General features: G+C 39.1%; 1 protein-coding gene across 1 annotated transcript in view; it reads right to left on the bottom strand.

Annotated features, from left to right (window-relative positions):
• Window positions 1–466: 466 nt before the first annotated feature.
• The window catches only part of sema3ab (sema domain, immunoglobulin domain (Ig), short basic domain, secreted, (semaphorin) 3Ab), a 31,658-nt gene continuing 11,982 nt past the window's right edge, over window positions 467–20,142 (bottom strand). Inside the window, exons 2-18 of the mRNA XM_063004280.1 lie at window positions 18,415–18,575; window positions 16,050–16,112; window positions 13,310–13,429; window positions 13,038–13,131; window positions 12,156–12,275; window positions 11,015–11,157; window positions 10,192–10,306; window positions 10,010–10,079; window positions 9,219–9,363; window positions 8,910–9,129; window positions 8,641–8,732; window positions 7,761–7,802; window positions 6,954–7,111; window positions 5,678–5,745; window positions 2,965–3,107; window positions 945–1,291; window positions 467–875 (exon numbers count right to left, since the gene is read on the bottom strand). Of these exons, the coding sequence (XP_062860350.1) occupies window positions 794–875; window positions 945–1,291; window positions 2,965–3,107; window positions 5,678–5,745; window positions 6,954–7,111; window positions 7,761–7,802; window positions 8,641–8,732; window positions 8,910–9,129; window positions 9,219–9,363; window positions 10,010–10,079; window positions 10,192–10,306; window positions 11,015–11,157; window positions 12,156–12,275; window positions 13,038–13,131; window positions 13,310–13,429; window positions 16,050–16,112; window positions 18,415–18,575 (2,183 nt within the window). The 3' untranslated portion in view covers window positions 467–793. The remainder of the gene's footprint in view (window positions 876–944; window positions 1,292–2,964; window positions 3,108–5,677; window positions 5,746–6,953; window positions 7,112–7,760; window positions 7,803–8,640; window positions 8,733–8,909; window positions 9,130–9,218; window positions 9,364–10,009; window positions 10,080–10,191; window positions 10,307–11,014; window positions 11,158–12,155; window positions 12,276–13,037; window positions 13,132–13,309; window positions 13,430–16,049; window positions 16,113–18,414; window positions 18,576–20,142) is intronic.

Genomic DNA, 20,142 nt, shown 5'->3' with positions numbered 1-20,142 from the left:
AGGAGTGCTCTTAGGGTGTGTCCCTCCGTACACAACGCTAGGTGGCGCATCACTCGTCAATGTGCAGGTGATAAGATTCATGCGGCTTGCTGCTCACGTGACAGAGGGATCTCCTCGGTCAGAGCAGAGATCGGCAAAGGTGGAGAGGAAGCATCATGCAATTGAGCAATTGGATGCGCTAAAGGGGGAGAAAAAGGAGAAAATGCAAAAAAAATAATAAAATCATGGACAAAAGTGGGTCGCTTGAAAAAAAAAGTTTGAAAAACACTGATGTACAGAATAACAGACTGGGTACAGTCAGTAATTGTATATCTACAAGGTGCATTTGGTTGATATACATGATAAAATTGTCAGCAAGTGTATTCACAAGGTAGATACCTAATAAATTAGTAAGTCAGAATGTATAACATGGACATAAACGGATGATTATTCAGCCAGACGAATGTTCCTGGACACGTTACCTGTAGCGTAATTCAAAATGTTGAACTGTTTAAGGTTTTGTTTTTATTTTTTATGCTATGCTTGCATTCTGATTGTGCTTTTACTCTATCAGTGGTGCTCAGATATACATTAATGCTGACGAACTAAAACCTGTCTCACAAAAGTTCCCCTTATTCTGTGTAGTATGTACAGAATATCATCACTAGACGTTATTTTCCAGTTCGGAGTCCGAGTGTGTCCTGTCCCTTATACACACTCTCTGCAGGAGGCCAGAATATTTATTCACATTTCCCTTCTGTCCGTGTCACAGTCTGTTCAGCAGTCAGAGTCATTTCTCCTCGTGTACTTGGGGTCACACACTGCGGGGTGCTCGTGGCGTCTCATGGGTCCTACGGTTGCGCCCTTTCTTGTTTTCCTGCATGAGCTTCCACTTGCTGGATTGGCCAGCGTGGTGGTGCTGGCTGGCATGTGACTGGCCAGTCTGCAGCAGATGTGCGGCGTGCGATTGGCTTCCATGAAGGTGGTGGGCCTTTTGTCTGCGGTGCTTCCTCTCTCTCTTCCACACCTGCTCGCACAGCTGGTCGACACTGTTTGGGCTGGGCGGGTCAATCAGAGATAAGAAGTCCTGGTACCACAGCTTGGCATTCAAGGACTGGCTGGAATCGGGGGAATGGCGCTGCCGGAGCTCGTCCAGGTGATCGGTTGGGATGACGTGAAGAGTCAGGCGCAGGAGGGTCTGCATGAAGCCGTGCTCCACTGCGTGGCAGTAGTACACCCCAGAGTCCTTCTGCAGCAGGGAGCGGATCAGTAGACCCTGTTCGGTGCCCATTACCCGCTCGTCGGCTTTTATCTGAATATAAGAACACACATACAGCAGATCAGACTGTGATTTATCAACAACACACAGGCTTATAATCAGGTGTTAACATATATTTGGTCATAAAATGTAGATAGTGCATCATGATATTGTAGAATACAATATGGATGAGGGGTAAACACAACATTTTTAGGCTGTTTTACTATTTTATTTATGCATTTTCTCCCCTTTTCTCCCAATTCCGCTGCTGGAGACTCCGGTCGTGTCCGAGGAGGGTATTGTTGCCTGCCTCACGCGCCCTCCAACACCGACCCCATCTTATTCGCCCACACATTCAGTGAATTTGCGCTTGAGGTCAGTAAGAGCCACGCACTGATCTCCGTGCTCCTCCACTTTCTATAAAGGCGCCTGGGGCTACTAACCAGGGTCCTTGCACAGCGGCAAAGACCCCACCCACTTTTAGTCCAGCCTTTTCCCACCCGGCAGACTTTAATGGCCAATTTTGTCTGCTGCAGGCACTGCCAACTATGCCCGCTAGAGCAGCGTTTCCCAACCTTTTTTGCACCACGGACCGGTTTCATTTAAGATATAATTTTACGGACCGGCGGGGGAGGGAGGATTTAATTATACTGCTTACAAACGGTGTAAAATGAGCTTTTTTTTGCTTTAACGAGACGCTGCTCCCACCTAGGGGTGACAATAAGACAATAACACCTGAAATGGAAGCAGTGAAAACTGCTTTTCTAGTGATCTCTAATTATTCATTCTGTCAGTGCAGCCCGGTAATAAAAAGCCCACAGACCGGTAGCGGTCCGTGGCCCGGTGGTTGGGGACCACTGCGCTAGAGGGCGTCCAGTCGACTGGTAGCAGAGCTGGGGTTCGAATTCAGGGAGTTTAGAATCCCAGCACTGGTGTGCTAGCGGATAATCCCAGCGTGCCACCTGGGCGTCTAAAATGATTTTTTAATGTTGCAAACATTTCAAACAAATTACATCATATTTTAAATACAAATATGTAGCGCCCAGGTGGCGCAGCGATATATTACGCTAGTACACCAGCGCCGAGATTCGAAACTGGGCCGGCTGGGCGCCATCTAGTGGGCATAATTGGCAGTGCCTGCAGCAGACACGTATCTGCTAGGGCGGGATGGCTGGACTATGTGGGTGGGGTCTTTAAACGCTGTGTAAGGACCCTGATTAGCAGATAGAGAGGCGCTTGTGCAGAATGCATGGGTGAAAAGGGTTCCGCTAAGGGCTGCATGCAGGTCTGAGGAGGCGTGAGCAGCAATATACCCTCCTCGACTGCAATCAGGGATCCTCCAGCAGCAAAGACAAACTGACTACACTAAATTGGGAGAAAATTGGAGAAAATGCATAAAAAATAGAGCAAAAAACACACAGATTTTTAATATTAATTTAATACTCCTTTTTTACTTTGTTCACAACAGTCACTATCTTTCACATCAAGTCAAAATGCAAACTCCTAACTCAGACTTTAAATGCAGTTAGAAAGTATTTAGACCCCTTGACTATTTGCTCACTTTAATGTGTTGTGGATTTAATTTTAAATACCTGTAATTGCCCTTTTACCCAACAATTTACATTTAACCACCTGGAATTCAGTGGAAATGCTGTTTTTTACAAGCAGACAGCCAAATTTGCACACTCACACTTGCGCTCATACTTGCACACACACCCACAGCGTACCTCTTGTTTGAGGTCCTCGCCAAGTTTCTGGAACTGCCAGTAGATAAGAGCACGTTGAGATTTGGGACTGCACTCCAGGAAAGAGCTGCTGTTTTCCACCCCGTACACCGTCTTATCTAACAGAACGCTCTCTCCATTCTCATCTACACCAGCCAGAGAGAGAATTAGTTTTAATTCAGCTTATTTCATGATTTTAATATTTATCATTAGCTTATGCACTGATCAGCCATAACATTAAAACCACCTCCTTGTTTCTACACTCACTGTCCATTTTATCAGCTCCACTTACCATATAGAAGCGCTTTGTAGTTCTACAATTACTGACTGTAGTCCATCTGTTTTTCTACATGCTTTGTTACCCCCCTTTCATGCTGTTCTTCAATGGTCAGGACCACTACAGAGCAGATATTATTTAGGTGGTGGATCATTCTGTGGTGGTGTTTTAGTATGTGTTGTGCTGGTATGAGTGGATAACACCTCACTGTCACTGCTGGACTGAGAATAGTCCACCAACCAAAAACATCCAGCCAACAGCACCCCATGGGCAGCATCCCCTGACCACTGATGAAGGTCTAGAAGATGACCAACTCAAACAGCAGCAATAGATGAGCGATCGTCTCTGACTTTACATCTACAAGGTGGACCAACTAGGTAGGAGCGTCTAATAGAGTGGACAGTGAGTGGACACGGTATTTAAAAACTCCATCAGTGCTGCTGTGTCTGATCCACTCATACCAGCACAACACACACTAACACACCACCACCATGTCATTGTAACGGCAGTGCTGGGAATCATCCACCACCTAAATAATACCTGCTCTGTAGTGGTCCTGTGGGGGTCCTGACCATTGAAGAACAGGGTGAAAGGGGGTAACAAAGAATGCAGAGAAACAGATGGACTACAGTCAGTAATTGTAGAACTACAAAGTGCTTCTATATGGTAAGTGGAGCTGATAACATGGACAGTGAGTGTAGAAACAAGGAGGTGGTTTTAATGTTATGGCTGATCGGTGTATGTGTTCATGTGTGAGAAATAGTAAGAGTTTGTGCTGTTTCTATTGTTCAGGTTCATTGCAATCACGTTCCCACGTGTCTGCACCAGACGTTTACAGACAACAGAGAGGATATGAGCTGGTAATCTGAACCACGACCACAACAACACACACCCACACAAAACATGCATACACTCATGCACTTATAACCACACATGTACACTAATGTAGCACAATATCCATTTTCATGAGTTTTTGGGTTTAAAGGAATGCAAATATTTTTCTTCTGCAGTGATTTAAAAATGTTTTCCTCTCTCATTTCCTTTTCCATATTTCATGTCAGAGAATTTGGGAGACTTGCACTCTTATGCACTCGAATGCTTCTGTTGGTTTGTATCAAACACTATAACCTTTAGACATTATAGCACTCTTATGAACGTATGACAGACCACATCACAGCTTGACATTAAAGTCTGTGTGGTCCCTGGGCATTTTTTCTGCACCATGTTTCTGTAAAAGTGTTCCTCCAGTGTTAAATATACACATGAAACCTGCACTTCTGTCAAGTTTTATTTTAGTCTAAAAGTAATAATTGTGGAGGCTGTGGAACAATTAAAATGCTCGTTAAGCCTAAGTATCAGAGCTAATGAAAATTCGAGGTTCTTTAGTAAACTGGGGGAAAGTATATGGTGTGTGCATGATGAGGTTTTGAACCTTGTACTCTGTAATCACTGCAGTGTAGTTAAGAACTCTATATAATGCAAATGTGTTATTACAGATGTTACAGGAGTTCTGGGCTGAGAACAGACAGAAGTGGCATTATGAGAGCTGTGATTGGCTGCAGCATAGATCTATCTATATCTACTGTATCTGTTGGTCTGTCTGTCTATCTATCTATCTGTCTGTCTGTCTATATCTATCTGTCTAGAGCTATCTATCTGTCAATATCTGTCTGTCTGTCTATATCTATCTGTCTAGATCTGTTTGTCTGTCAGTCTATCTACCTGTCTATCTATAATACTATCTATCTATCTGTCTGTCTGTCTGTCTGTCTGTCTGTGTCAGTCTATCTATCTATTTGTCTATCTCTACCTATCTGTCTGTGTTTATCTATCGGTCTGTATATCTATCTGTCTGTCTGTATCTGTCTATCTATATCTATCTGTCTGCCTGTCTATATCTAACTGTCTAGATCTGTCTGTCTGAGTCTGTCTGTCTGTCCAACTGTCTGTCTGTCTGTCTGTCTATCTATCTATCTATCTATCTATCTATCTATCATCTATTTACCTGTCTGTCTGTCTACCTGTCTGTCTATATACTGTATCTGTCTTTCAGTTTGTCTGTCTGTGTCTGTCCATCCATCCACCTATCTGTCTGTCTATCTATCTATTATTCTATCTATTGTTTTAAGTTTTAAGTGGTATACCAGCTTGTGTCTAGCATTAACATGTAAAAGATCTATGCTCTGTAACATATTCTTTTTGAATAACCTCTGGATTCTGTCTCTAATCTCTCATTTAAATAATATTTATAGAACAGTTTGCTGCTCATGCTCATGGTGATTTTGCCTTAAAGCAAGGAATCAAATGCTTGTAACAGAAAACGATATTGTGTTTTGGAGAATTATTTTAACCTAGCCAAAATAAGACCAATAATTATTTAAAGCAGCATTAAATCATACTGTGGTCTGTGGTTTGGTGTACTGTAGATGAAGCTTTTACCATGATGCTGAAGGTCAGAGCACTGGGTGAGAGGGTCTCCATTCCTGATGTCCTGGCGCCGAGTTCTCCTACACATTAAAAAGCATCATTGAGAACAGGAGTTAAACTACATCTGTAAACGTTCACCACGTTCAGCATTTCAACCCACACAGGCATTGTGTCTGTGTCTGAGGCCCAGCTGTCTAACAGAGGAATCCACATTGTATAACACAGTAAATAAATTATATTCAATAAAATATTTATATACACATATGTGTGTGTGTGTTTGTGTGTGTGTGTTTTGCATTAAGCAGCAATGGTGAAGCAAGTGGAACTGTGTACCTGTACTTTATTATGTAGCTGCATTTGTAACACTGCTGCATGATGGCAAGTTGCACATTTTAATCCTGTAGGGTAAAGCTAGCAGGTACATTAAGGAAGGCCCTGTTTGCTCATTTCCAGTTGCGCAGGCCTAAAAATCCTAGGATTGTCTGTCATCACATTATTGCTACATAATGCAAGGGCAAAATCAATCAGCTTTTAGCTTTAGTCCACAAACAGCTTGTGGACTAATAAAAATCAAATTCTTGACTCATTATTATTATTATTATTATTATTATTATTATTGTTTAATACAAAACTATCAAATATGTGAGAAAATATAAATGAGTAGTCTGAACAATCAAACCAAATTTAAGAAATAAAGCAGATTTACCCTGGAGTGTAAATAAAGCTTTAGCAAGTACGTAGATGTAATAAAGCCTTTCATTCACTGATGTCAGCCAGTACAAATAGGAATTTGGATTAAGAGAACAGTAAAAAAATTATTCTGGTTAATTCCCTGCCCATACGTCAAGCAGAGAGCCTTCTGACGTGTAGCCAAACTATTCAGACAATAACAGAGTTGGAGTTGTCCAAAATCGACAGGGAAGGATACTACCCGGAATCAATTGAAAAAGCTTTAATAAGAAGCCAACAAATAGATAATGTCATATACCCCGAGGACAGTGAGAGACATTTATGAGTAGCTAAGTGATTTATTAGATTATTACATGGCAAAGATCCTAAACAAGCTTTGCAAGCTGTCAGATACATTATAGATCCTTGAGTCAAGACCTTTTGTTCATTGCAACCAACAAAGGCATAGGCAAATTTGGCAAACAAATAATATCAAACTTCTGTATAAGTCTACACTTCAACTGTCACCTTAATTTTCCTCTATAATAACTTATAGTGCTACGGTGTATTTTCAGGTTCAGACCAAGTTAAACCAGCTGTGTTCACCAGATGTAAATACCTCTTGGGGGTAGGAAAGTATCGGGAACACTGCGAGCCATCCCAAGCACAGTAGGGATCCCGAGCCAGGCAGCATTCAGCACAGGCCTTCCCATACACATCACAGCGATGCAGGGGCATTTGAGAAATGCCGATGGAGGAGCCCAGGTAGAGCTGTTGCTGTGAGGAGACAGTTAAATCATTAGTGAATATTAGTAAGTTATCTATGGAATGTACAAACAGATTGCTAATGTGCTTTTAGGAATTTTGTGTTACTTTTAAGATACACATACTGTATATTTAGTAGTTTTGGAGGGCCATTCATTAACATTACTGAGACTAAATCAGATAGAGAGGAGTATAATAGAACGGGTTGCGTCCTGCCACTGAGGGGGCATTACAGTGAGTCATAAGATTGACCAGCTTTTCTGCCACTGAGGTACTTTGCTAAATCTTTTAATTCTCTTAAAACACACACAAGCTGTATTTAATGGTAATTAGTTTTCCATCAATTTGTGTATATGACACTACCTGCACTTAACTGAAACAATAACAAAACCTCAACCAGGGATTTATGATTTTCTCCAATATAGACCTAGCATAAGGAAATACTGTAGCTAAATGTGAACGTTTTGCAGTAAAACTATGGTTCTCACACTTGTTATCAGCTAAATTAAAATGCCCACATGCAGTATGGTAATAATAGACCTATAGTATAGAAACTGTGGCCATTTTTTGTGTATATTGCAGTGCTTTATCACTTCTGTGTATAATGTCTTTCTTTACTTCTAGACCTGCATGGTTATATTTTTAAGGTGATGGAAGTTACCTGTTTGGTAGACAGTTCCATTGCAGTTATAGGTGTTGGGTCCTGAAAGAAGCAAGAAAAATATATAATAAATAAATATATACTGATATAAATATATAAGCACTCAGGAACTTACACTAATCTATACAGTATAGATTAGCAATTACATATATCTCTGCAGACTTTAATCTATAACACACTGCACCTAAACATCACTGTAAACAAAATCATTACTGTGTATCTACGTTATAAATTAATGGAATCTTCTTATATAATCAGGTCCAGAACTATTAGCACTTGTTTAAAAGACAAAACAGTAATAAGATTCATTAATGTTAAGTGTAGCATTGTGTAGATTGACACAGTGGAGTGACTCATACCCATGATTCACTGTGAACATATTTGCATAAGGACTATTTACAATCATTAGTGTTCATGTCATCATGTCAAAACTATATTGCTTGTGTTTTGAGACAGCGGCCCTGCAGCCATCTAGTCCTTTGAAGTGTACTGGAGTGTACTGGGCTCTGGCCAAGGCTGGGATGTCCTCAATCACCAATCTCTGATGTATCAGGTGCGCTGTCACTGCCAGCATTGAAATGGAAAAAGCTGGTAGCGACAGGCACAGACGGTGTGGAAAACAGTAGTTGTTTCCCTTCAGCCACTGCTGGTTGTCTATTGTAACCTATGTGTGGTGGAGGAATGCCACATCAACTCATACACATTAAATGTTTTTGTTCTAATTCTGGACCTCACTATATAACATGCCATGTACATGTGTAACCAACATGGCACAGTTGAAAACAGAGTCTATATAACAAACAATACAATTCTAGTATCAGATCAGTATTGGTATCAACTAAATGCAGTATATTTCTGTATTTTCAGTCATTGTTATTACCCTGAATACAGTCATTTCCTCCAGTAAAACTTCCTCCAGGTCATGCCAGGTCCCTCGGGGAATCGATACCACCTTCAGAACTGTGCCAAGATCTGAAATTAAAAACGGCTTTTTTATTGAATCATAAGTTGAAACATGATCACCACCTTTAAATAAACCTCCCTGTCAGTCAGGTAGAACCTGTAAAATCCTGCTCATGATGACTAAAGTTGTTTTTCTGGAATTATGAACACAAGACAGCATTGTAATAAAATCTCTATCAATCTCACCTGTGCCAATGAACATGACATCATACTGGCCGTCCTCTGCATCTACTCTATCCACCACTATCTGTGTGAACTGGTAATCCACGTCCGTTTTAATTATGATGGGACGGTTGTTGATGGGAAGCACAGGGTTGTACATCGCTGGATGACTTCGTGCAAAGGTAACAACGTCATCAGGTAAATCTTTAGTGGACTCGAACCCACCGAATGTCTTGCTTGGACACTGTTATATTGAAACAGAAAAAAACTTTAGAAATGTCATGCCAGACGCATTCTGTTTTGAATGTAAAAAAAAAACTGAATCTGTTTTACCGTGCCAGGTCGTGGATATGGCACTCTGCCTAGGAAGGGCACCCATTGGTAGTTGGGTCCATCTCTGTGAGCATAGGGACCCAGAAACACCCTCCTAATATCAGCCATGCTGTACATACACACGGCTGAGCCTTTGAAGACGTTACTGTGAATTAAAGACGTTAATGTTAGATAATAATAATAACAATAATAATAGCACATGTATACAAAAAATCATTATTAAAGAAAAGTAACTAGAAAATGCCACAGAAATTCATAAAATAATACCAAATAATTTTTTTAATAAAAAAACAAGAGAAAAAACAAGAAAGCAAGCATAATGATTATTTATTAGGATTTTAATGTAATGTTTTACACACTTTGGTTACATTCATGACAGGAACGGTAATTACTGGTTACACAAGATTTATCAGTTCACAAATTTAATGTAAATTACAGTCATGGACAATTTTGTATCTCCAATTCACCTCACTTGCACGTCTTTGGACTCTGGGAGAAAACTGGAGCTCCCGGAGGAAACCCATGCAGGTTTTCTTGCAGACCTTCTTGCTGTGAGGCGACAGTGCTACCCGCTGAGCCACCGTGCCACCCGCAAGCATAATGAAAAGAAGGTTATAAACATTATAAATCTTATATATCTGTGCTTATGTTCCTCAAAGCATAAACACTTAGAGGATGTTTTTACAATTTATGAACACTTATTGATCCATTCTGGTCTATAGATCTATACTATACTTAATTCATAGGGCTTCACCAATAATCTAATACATCATAGGAAAAACAAAGGTTACCTGGATGTTGTAAACACGGCATAGATGGCAGGATTCTTGGGGTCTTTACCACTCATGACAAAGATGTCCTCTACAAAGAAAATAACCAAGCACTTAATTGTTTAGAAGTATGTCTGTCTCTGAATTACAAACAAACTGTATTTATTACTTTCTATCACACACATATAGGAGGTATGACTTACGTAGCTCATCAAAGTGTGTGTCAATGCCGTTTAGACCTGGTACTGAACAGATCAAACGTGCTTTTAGAAATGTGGTCCATTTATTCACCAAACTCCTGTGGCCTCCAAAGTCGTTCTGTTGGATGTAAATAAAATACACTTCAGAACAACTAAGATTTACATTTACATTACAGCAGACACTTTTCCAAAAAGAATTACAACTGTCACTGAATACGTTAAGATAGGAGCTCAACAATAGCAACATGGAAGTAGTGGGACAAACAACTTTCTGATTACTGGTCCAGTATCTTAACCACTGTGCCACCACTGCTTACAGAAGTACAGTATGTCTTGTATATATAACCACTGACACCACAGATCAATAAATGTTTCACAGTACTCTGTTCATGTCTCTTAATTAGCAAGTCTTAACTTGCATACCGCACGAGTCTAACTTGCACAGTTTGTCCTCTGACTTCTCGTTTTTTTGAAATAATGAGACAGTTGTGCCTGATGGTGAAGGGTGGATTCCAGTCCTACCAGATTGCCAAGTGATAGATAATTGTGAACACATTTTTCTCTGCTTACTTCAACAGAGCTCCTCTTTAGTTGAGAACTGAAGTGAGTTGGATATCGGTTCTAAAAGGAGCTTTGTTCCGCCCTGCCATTTCCATTTCTCTTCAACCCCAAAACACTTGACTTAACAAGCTACAACGTCCACCACATCAGAACAAGAATGCATGTGTGTGTGTGTGTGGGACTGAATATTTGTCCACATGTCATTTTGGTTTGATTCCACATGTTACCCTGGCAGTAAATCTGTGTACACTGTGTTCTATCTTACTTTACACAGCTGTCCGATTCTGGCATGTGTGGCTTTGCCGGTTTGTTCTCCATCAATGGCGTTTTCTCTGAAGAAGACGTAGATCTTGTCATCTTCTGGGTTATCACTCTCAGGAATGAGGTGAATGCTTACAAACCTTGGTTCTGCAAACACAAACATAAAAGATACTAATGTTAGCATTTCATCTCCTAACAAAGTCAACAAAACCAAACTTTGTGAGCTTCACTCAGGTGTCCCAGTTTCTTACCACCCAAAATTTAAAATACAGTGATGTTCTGGCTTCTTTGAATTGCCCCAGGTAAAATGGGGGAGCAAGTGGTCAGTGTGTGGTACGTTACAATGGATTGGGACACTTTCCAGGGTTTTTCTTAAAGAAAATAAACCCACTACAAACCTTATTATGTGGCTAGATATGACAATTGTAAAATAAAGCAGTGTTGTTATTTATCACAAAATAAGTTCTTTAGCTCAGCAAGGCTGGTAAAGTTTAATATTTTTTATCAAAGTTGAAAATATGTGGCATCACAATTAATCATTCGTGTATTTTCTTTATTGGCTTTGTGTACCATAAAATCATACTTTTAGTTACACAGTTTAATAATTAATATAATGTAGAATGTACAGGAAAACATAATCTCTTAAGATTTCCTAGGGGACGACTAAAGTTTGCTATAAAGAAAAACTGCACTCACAAGATTTTTATAAACTTATTATTAAATTCCTTAATACCAAAGAAACTAAAGTTAGCCATAAAATAGCCAGCATTCTGTAGCATGCATACTAATATTGAGTGAGCTCATACTGCATGACTTAACACTAATTAACAGTTACGAGTGGCACGGTGGCTAAGTGGGTAGTACTGTCGCCTCACAGCGAGAAGGTCCTGGGTTCGATCCCCAGGTGGGGTGGTCCGGGTCCTTTCTGTGTGTAGTTTGCATGTTCTCCCCGTGTCTACGTGGGTTTTCTCCCACAGTCCAAAGACATGCAAGTGAGGTGAATTGGAGATACAAAATTGTCCATGACTGTGTTTGATATTAAACTTGTGAACTGATTAATCTTGTGTAATGTGTAACGATCGTAAAGTGTAAAACATGACATTAAAAAAAGTAAATAGTTCGAATGTTTCTTTGTGTAATCTTACCATTAAGCCACCGGGAATCATGCTGCTCTGTTCTGATTGGATGATGCTTTCCTAACGTTCGGAAAACTGCAAAATCTCGGCCCATGAAGTCCGCTGCTGTTCCAGAGTACAGCTCTCCATCTGTCAATCATGAGTGCTAAAGGTCAAACAAGGTTCATAGATAGTAGTTGTTCTCAAAATGTCAGTGTAGAGCTTTGGATAATTCAGTGCTCCATTCATAATATACAGAATACAATGTTTCATACAGTTGAATCTAATTCTCAAGCTTTATTATCAAGCAGTGTCTCATTCTCTTAGTTCCCCTCAATTTACATTTACATTTTTAGCATTTAGCAGACGCGTTTATCCAAAGTGACTTACAATTGAGACAGTATACATTGCAAGCAATTGAGGGTTAAGGGCCTTGCTCAAGAGCCCAACAGTGGCAATCTGGCAGATGTGGGGCTTGAACCTGTGACCTTCCAGTTACTAGTCCAGTACATTAACCGCTGAGCTACCACTGCCCTCCAATTAACTAACCAAAACATTTAGCTACAGCTTTAGTAAACTGATGTTAACGTCAGGTTCATTTCAAGTTGATTGTGGCCAAATTAAAGCAAACTTTGAATTGCACCTCCCACATTTGTACATCTACTCTGTGGACAAAGATGTAGGCATACAGAGAGATATGGTGTGTGTGTGTGTGTTCGCATGTGTGACCTTTAAAATGAAATGAAATATTTAACAGCACAAAGACAAGAACAGTCTGATCTTTTATCCTCCTAGAGATGCTGTTAATCAAAGGTATTGGGTTTCAACTCAGTAGCTCCATATCACATCTTAAACACAAACACACACACACACACACACACACACACACACACACACAGAGTACATACTCACCGATAAGTAGTGATGCAGTCATCAGTTTTGGATCATAGGGGCTCTTTCCACGGCCGTTCTCAAGCTGGGAGGTTTCCAATCTGAAGATATTGTCCTAAATTGCATCCAACACACAAATATATGAAAACTAATTGTCTGTCTCGGTCTTAACAATGTGTGAGTAATTACTGCAGTGCAATTACTGCACATTTTTGTACAAATGTAAAATAATAATAATAATAATAAATAATCATCACAATCATTATCTACAGACCATGTGAGAGGATATTTACCTCTGGCCGTTTGCCCACCTCTACATAAGCACAGGTGGGGTGAAAGGCTCCAGTTCCACATGCATACAGGTGAGTCTGATTAAATGGCTGCAACACTTTGATATAATTTGAGCATTCCTTCTGCAAAGACAAATAGCAATAAATTGATAAGTATGTTGTACACATAAGTAATGTATTTACTATTCCATTTAAACATGAAATTCATTTTAAATCTATTTTTTTTATCCATTTTTGTGAAGTTGGGCAACTGCTTTCACAGTGATGAAGTCATTAATGTGACACCCCAGTGTGACCGGTTTGACACAAAAACTACAACAGTAGTCAGAAATTTCCACCTGCTAAACATGAGCCAGTAAGTTACAAGTCAAAACCCTTAAAAAATTTTATTATTAGTGCTTTATCCTGGTCATGACTGTAAAGAGCACCCAGAAAATCTCAACACAGGCCAGAACACACCCTGAACAGGGCATCGATCCACAGCAGGACAACACAAATTCACACACTTTACTTAATAACTTACACTTAGGGTGAGTAAGTGTACCCAAAAATAAACCCATGGGTACATCATGCCTCACAGGCAGTGTCATGGCTGTAGGGACCCACCCAGAAAATCTCAACACGGGCCAGAACACACCCTGGACAGGGTGCTGATCCACAGCAGGACAACACAAATTCACACACTCTACATAATTCCTTACACTTATATAATACATGTATTCCTCAGGGGATAACTGGATGCTAGTAACAGAATTGCCCCAGGATTACCCTGCTCAAAACAGATACAGCTGTTGTTGTATCATTGCTCATGGTGTGGTTTGATGGTGTGTATGTGTGTGTGTATGTTCCACACACACACACGTCTGAACAAGCCTAACAAAACAAACTCACGCAGAATGGAAAAGCTTTACAGGAAAACATGCTTCGGAAAAAAGGAGTAAAGCAAGAGTTGATTGAACTGACATACACATGCCATACAGTTCATTATCAATCTGACTCTCATACATAACTGCAGTACTATCACAGCAGGATAAAGTGTATACTCATACAGTATGATTGCTACATCTCTAAAACATCTGTCACTTATTTAATTTGCATTAATCCATTTTTATCGTGTATCTTTTTTTCAATAGTATTATGTATTGATTAAATAATAAAACTTCACAATCCTCTTTAACAGTACAGTGACTGGTCATGGTAATTTTGCACATGAAATGTGTTGCCCCTCTTCCATAAATCATCTTACTTGTGTGCCTAAAATTTAGAACGTCTACATACTGTCGGAATGCAGACCTGATGTTAAGAAGAAGAAAATTCATTAATGGCCACACAGTAAAATTCATTTTTTCTTATATTCACGATTTTTTGGAAGATGGGGTCAGAGACCAAGGTCCGTCATTACATGGCGTGAGAGAGTTAAGCATCGGCTGGTCGAATTCTCAACCTTTAGAGTGATAGTCCAGAGCCCTTACCACAGATCCAACGATACCCCCCACCGATACCCCTTAACTATTCACTGTTATACGCAGGATTATGCAAATTCATCAGGATTTGCAGTTGTGAGACCACAGCAGATCATTTGTTATGACATTGTGAGTAGGTTTTCCACAAGTGCTTTATACCATGTGTTGATCTCTCTGTTAAATGGAAGAGGAGGTCCTTCATTCAGGCAGCTGCTCTTGGCTTTCAGCAGCTTTCAACAGCCACAAACTTAACATTGTTCCACTTCAGGAATAACAAGCTTCAGTCAGCATCTCTAAAGCTTCAGTCAGTCGCTCTTCCTTTATCAGCACCCACTCGTCACATGAAAGCCATCCTTCATTAAGTCGTCGCTAATCACAGTCACCATGTTTACATCAAAAACCATACAAAAAACCTTTTATTGCTATTCAGGTAAGTGATATTGGAAGTCAACAGAGCTTGAAGTGCCTTTCTGGTGATGAAAAGAAAGTATTGCTTTGGCTCTTGCTTTCAGTGTAGAGCCTTAGGCTGTATCTGTGATAGAATGTATTAGCAATTGCGTGATAGCTACACCTGGAAATTTTAAAGTGCAATGAGTTTATTTATTTTATTATGTTATGTTTATGTTATAGTTTCATTTATTCAATGTTTGAGGTATGTAAGAAAACAGAACACCCATATTATACAGGATTTACCCCTGTGGTTACCCAATTAATGTTAACCAAAATTGAGCCAAGGTGGCTGAACACAGCCAGGCTTGATTGTCCACAACTGAAGGGCCACCAAGCATGTCATAGTTTCTACAGAATTACTATGCAGTCTGAGAAAAATTTGGAAATCAGAGAACAAAAAGTTGTTGAAATACATGAGTTTGCAGTAAGAGAGTAAAATAACTCAACTCAGAACATCAATTTCCTTCGGGATTAATAAAGTATCTATCTATCTATCTGTCTATCTGTCTATCTATCTATCTATCTATCTATCTATCTATCTATCTATCTATCTATCTATCTATCTTCACAATATAAAAATAGGACAAAATAGGATTTATAAATGGGAACCAGAGAGTGCTTGTAGGGCATTTACATGATTGGATTTTATAATTGGGATAATGGTTGATAGTCATCAGTTATATTGAGTTGTATTAGTTGTAGTGATTCCTTCTAAAGGTGGTGCAACCAGTTAATGGGTGTAGTATGTCTAATTAATTGATTCATTAATACTCTAGATATGTTCTTGCGGACCTACATTACAGCAATTGAATACATGGAAGCTGACTCACCTGAACATCCTTTCCGGCCCACTTGCACTCATCTCGATGTGAAGAAGGGGGCGGCCAGGAAATCTATCAAAGTAAATAATTTTTTTTTTAAAAGAGTTATTGCATAAAAAACACCCCAAGTTAGTGTTTAGTCTAGTCACATTTCAGCCATAATGAGGAAGTAAATAATGTATTAGTTTTCAATTCATGTAAACATGTGCAGCAGCTGCTGCTGTTGGTACAGTGTTGTATTTGTACTGGGAGACTAATGTGCTTTCTATGTAAAGGTGAAATCCATCAGGCAGATTTTAAATCCCCCAGTAGAGAAGGAAATACAAGTGCTGGGTAATTGAACTTTACTTCCTGCCTCACAGCTGTTAAAGAGTTGGACGTTTTTCTTTCACCAGGTGTTTAAATGGACTTTGTTAATGTCTAAATTTTACACATCTGAGTGTGAAAATGTAAGGACTGAAAGACATCAAATATCAGGATAGAACATTAAAACATCAAACATATTTCAATAATAACACAAGACATATCAGAGTAATTTAATGGATAAGAAGCATCACTTGCTCATAAAAATGTCGACAAGAAACTCGCTATTTAGGCTGAACACAGCGGCTGTGTCCCAAATACTATCCTATATACTAAATAGTGCGCTAAATTAGGTTTCTGCCAACGCGAGGCTTATAGTTCAAACACACTGTAAATGATATTGTGTGCAGATTGAGACACAGCCCTTCACACTGCAGCCCTGATCATGTGCCGCATTAAACAGCATGTATTTTTACCCCTACATTTATAAAAACAACTATTAACTATTTAATAGTAATTATTAATTGCCATTAATTGCTTTATTTACATTTTTACTTTTATTCAGGTATTTTATTATGTATTGATTAAATGTTTCTTGAGGAAGTGTTGTTTTGAAAAGTACAGTGGCCAATCAATGGCGTTTAAGGTTGCCAGATTATTGAAACAGTGTGCAGCAACAATCCACACTTTGCTGAGCTGTTAACAGAAGGTTCAGACTCTGAATTAAAATCACTACGTATCAGAAGATGCTGTCAAACAAATTGTAATGCAAGCGCACCAGAAACATTGTGCACAAATTGGAAGCTTTATCACAGCAAAATGTCAAAATGCAGGTAAGACATGATTACTGCTAACTTTCCGGTAAACCTGAGAATTAATGTAGTATCTGGCATCCCAAGGATTTGAGACTAGAAGTTTCTTACATTAATGATAGTTCAAAATGAACTGTGCATTTGCAAAAGTAACTTGACTCAAACAGATTAGTAGATGTGTTGTACTAATTTCTACCATTCAGAAGTCCGGGCGGCACGGTGGCTAAGTGGGTAGCACTTTCGCCTCACAGCAAGAAGGTCCTGGGTTCGATCCCCAGGTGGGGTGGTCCGGGTCCTTTCTGTGTGGAGTTTGCATGTTCTCCCCGTGTCTGTGTGGGTTTCCTCTGGTTGCTCCGGTTTCCTCCCACAGTTCAAAGACATGCAAGTGAGGTGAATTGGAGATACTAAATTGTCCATGACTGTTCGAAATAACCTTGATGAACCTTGTGTGAGGATGAGTAACCCTCATGACATGTGTAAAAGTGTAAGCATAATGTCGGTGACAAATAAAATAGCACACAGCATCTATATTACAGAAAACCTCCAGACTAAGGTAATAACGTTCAAATGAAATAAGGTTCTTTAACCTGCAGTTGTGCCTTTATAAAATGGCTTACATGTGTGTCAATCACTGTAGCTGCAGTTTTATTTGTCTGCACTTTGTTGCATTTAATTTGTATTATTTATTCAGGTAAGAGAAATACTGCTCTTAGTCCAGAGAGCACGGCAATCTGCATGACAGCTCTGAACTAAAATATTCATAACCACCTTCTACTGGATACTGATTCCCTGTACTGGGAAAATAGAGCCTGACAACAGCCTGAACTCAATAGCCTACATGCACTTAATTATGACTACATACTACAGAACCTCATCATGCCTTAATCCAAAACTAAAGGTACTTTTTATGTATGTGTATTTGTATATCTAGAGTACCAACACCAATACAGGGAGAACAAGCCAAAAAAAAAACAGTTCTTCAGCACATATTGCATATATTGCTATGCATTGCCACCATGTCATACCAGGTTATGGTGTAGATAAACCAAGAGAAAAGCAATCTCAGAAAACACAGGAAAAAACATAAAAAAAAAAAAAACAAGGTTTGAGAAACTATTTAAGGCATACTTACAATAAAGCACAAAAAGAGAAAAAGGGAAAGACATTGAGACAGGAATAAGAAGCAGCAGGTGTAAATAATAAACTACAATAAAATAACTGAAACACTTTAAGAATGATTTAGTTTTTACTGCTCTTACCAACTGCTGGTCCATGTTGATGTCAATCAAATTGAATGACAATAAGTGGTCTTTCGCTCCGACAAAGAGCCGACCCTTTTCCTCATCCAGCAGAAACGTGTGGTACGTTGAGCTGTTGGCCAGTCCGTTGAAAGTAAGTAAGTTGTTAGATTCCAGCATTTCTGTAATAAAAGAGAGGATTTTTTAGTTAAATACAGTAGACATATTTGCAGTGGTGAACAGTTCCATAAATGTTTAACCAAACCATGATCATCTTACGTGACACTTTGTACTATATTATTATGTCCATTAGGTTAGAAAGATTACTGTTCATATTATTCATATTTTCCAAACTCAACTTGCTTCTCAGCCGTCAGAGCTAGCTAAGCGAATGAGCATAGAGAGCTATCTTCTAGTCCTCAGGGTGAATGTGACCATGAGTGTGGTTTTGGCCATGAGAAAGCGTAGATCACTGGCTTGCTTCCTTCTTCTTCTATTTCTTGATCTATCTTTCTCTCAAAAGCAGAGAAGTATTTCTTGTCTGCATCATAAATTATTCTTAGGACAGAGATTTAGGCTGTGTGGCCTGTAGGAGAGCAATGCCAGGTTAGCTTGTATCCATAACCAGGTCAGATTTAACCCATTTTTTTTTAACTTAGCTATTTAAAAATAGCTATTAGGTTTGGAAGACGTGACCTACCGTGCACTGATTTTACTGATTAAACATCTAAATAATAAAAAACGAAATATTATTTATTACATGATGATATAATTGGGGACCTGACTGTCTCAGCTAATGTAGCAGAATTTTGGATTGTGGAAATAAAACCTGTATTTGCTTAACATTAGAAAATAAAAATTATGTTTCAGGACCAAGTTATCAACTCGTTATTAAAATTGAACTACAGCACAGTTATCAGTTAATGAGCAACTTTATCTGTTTCAAATTGTATCTCTAGCTTGCTTTTTATTTTTGGCTATTTGTTATAGCTTAAACCTACTCCCAGTCTGTGTGTTAGATTACAACATGTTTAAACTATTGGGAACACAATTACTTTATCGCTTGTATGTATCAATAAATATTCTTAAAAACATCCAGAACTCTTAGTTATGATTAGTAACAGTGTGTATGGATAAATTAGTTGGCAGTAAAATTACTTGAAATAAATATTCTCAGGTTTAGTAAGTTCTATTTTAGTAATTGTAAAGCTTTTAAATAACAAAGAAAAACCAGGGCAGGTATTTGGAAAATCTAAACGTTAAAAGGCTAAAGCTAAAAGTGAGAATGGCCAACACAGGGGAAGGTATGTCTGTCTAATTACAGACTTTGACCTAAAGGGAAATGATATTTTCCCCTGTGGCCTTGCTAGAACCTGTTTAAAACTGCACCCAGGAGCAACATTACTACCCAGAGAGGCATGTTGGACACCTCAGCCTGTTATTACAGCCTGTGTGTCCATTTGTGTGTGTATGTGGGGTGTTAAAACTCAACTGGGCTGTGAATGGAAACCTGTTCTTAACACACCATGGCTCTTAAACTTAGTGCTCACATGTTCACACTGCAGCGGCATTTGTTGAGTAGGAACAACCAGTCAGTTTCAAAACAGCAGCGTAATTGTTTGTAAACATATATATATATATATATATATTAGCTGTTAATCCACCTGAAGTTTGAAGAAATTACTTTAAGTTTTGGCTACAACAAGCAGTTGGAACGGGGGGGAAATAAAAGTAAAAAGTTCAAGTTAC

Source organism: Trichomycterus rosablanca, chromosome 11, assembly GCF_030014385.1.
Source record: "Trichomycterus rosablanca isolate fTriRos1 chromosome 11, fTriRos1.hap1, whole genome shotgun sequence".
Taxonomy (NCBI): Eukaryota; Metazoa; Chordata; class Actinopteri; order Siluriformes; family Trichomycteridae; genus Trichomycterus; species Trichomycterus rosablanca.
The sequence above is the reverse complement of the archived record's forward strand: the minus strand, read 5'-3'. Positions and strand labels throughout refer to the sequence as shown.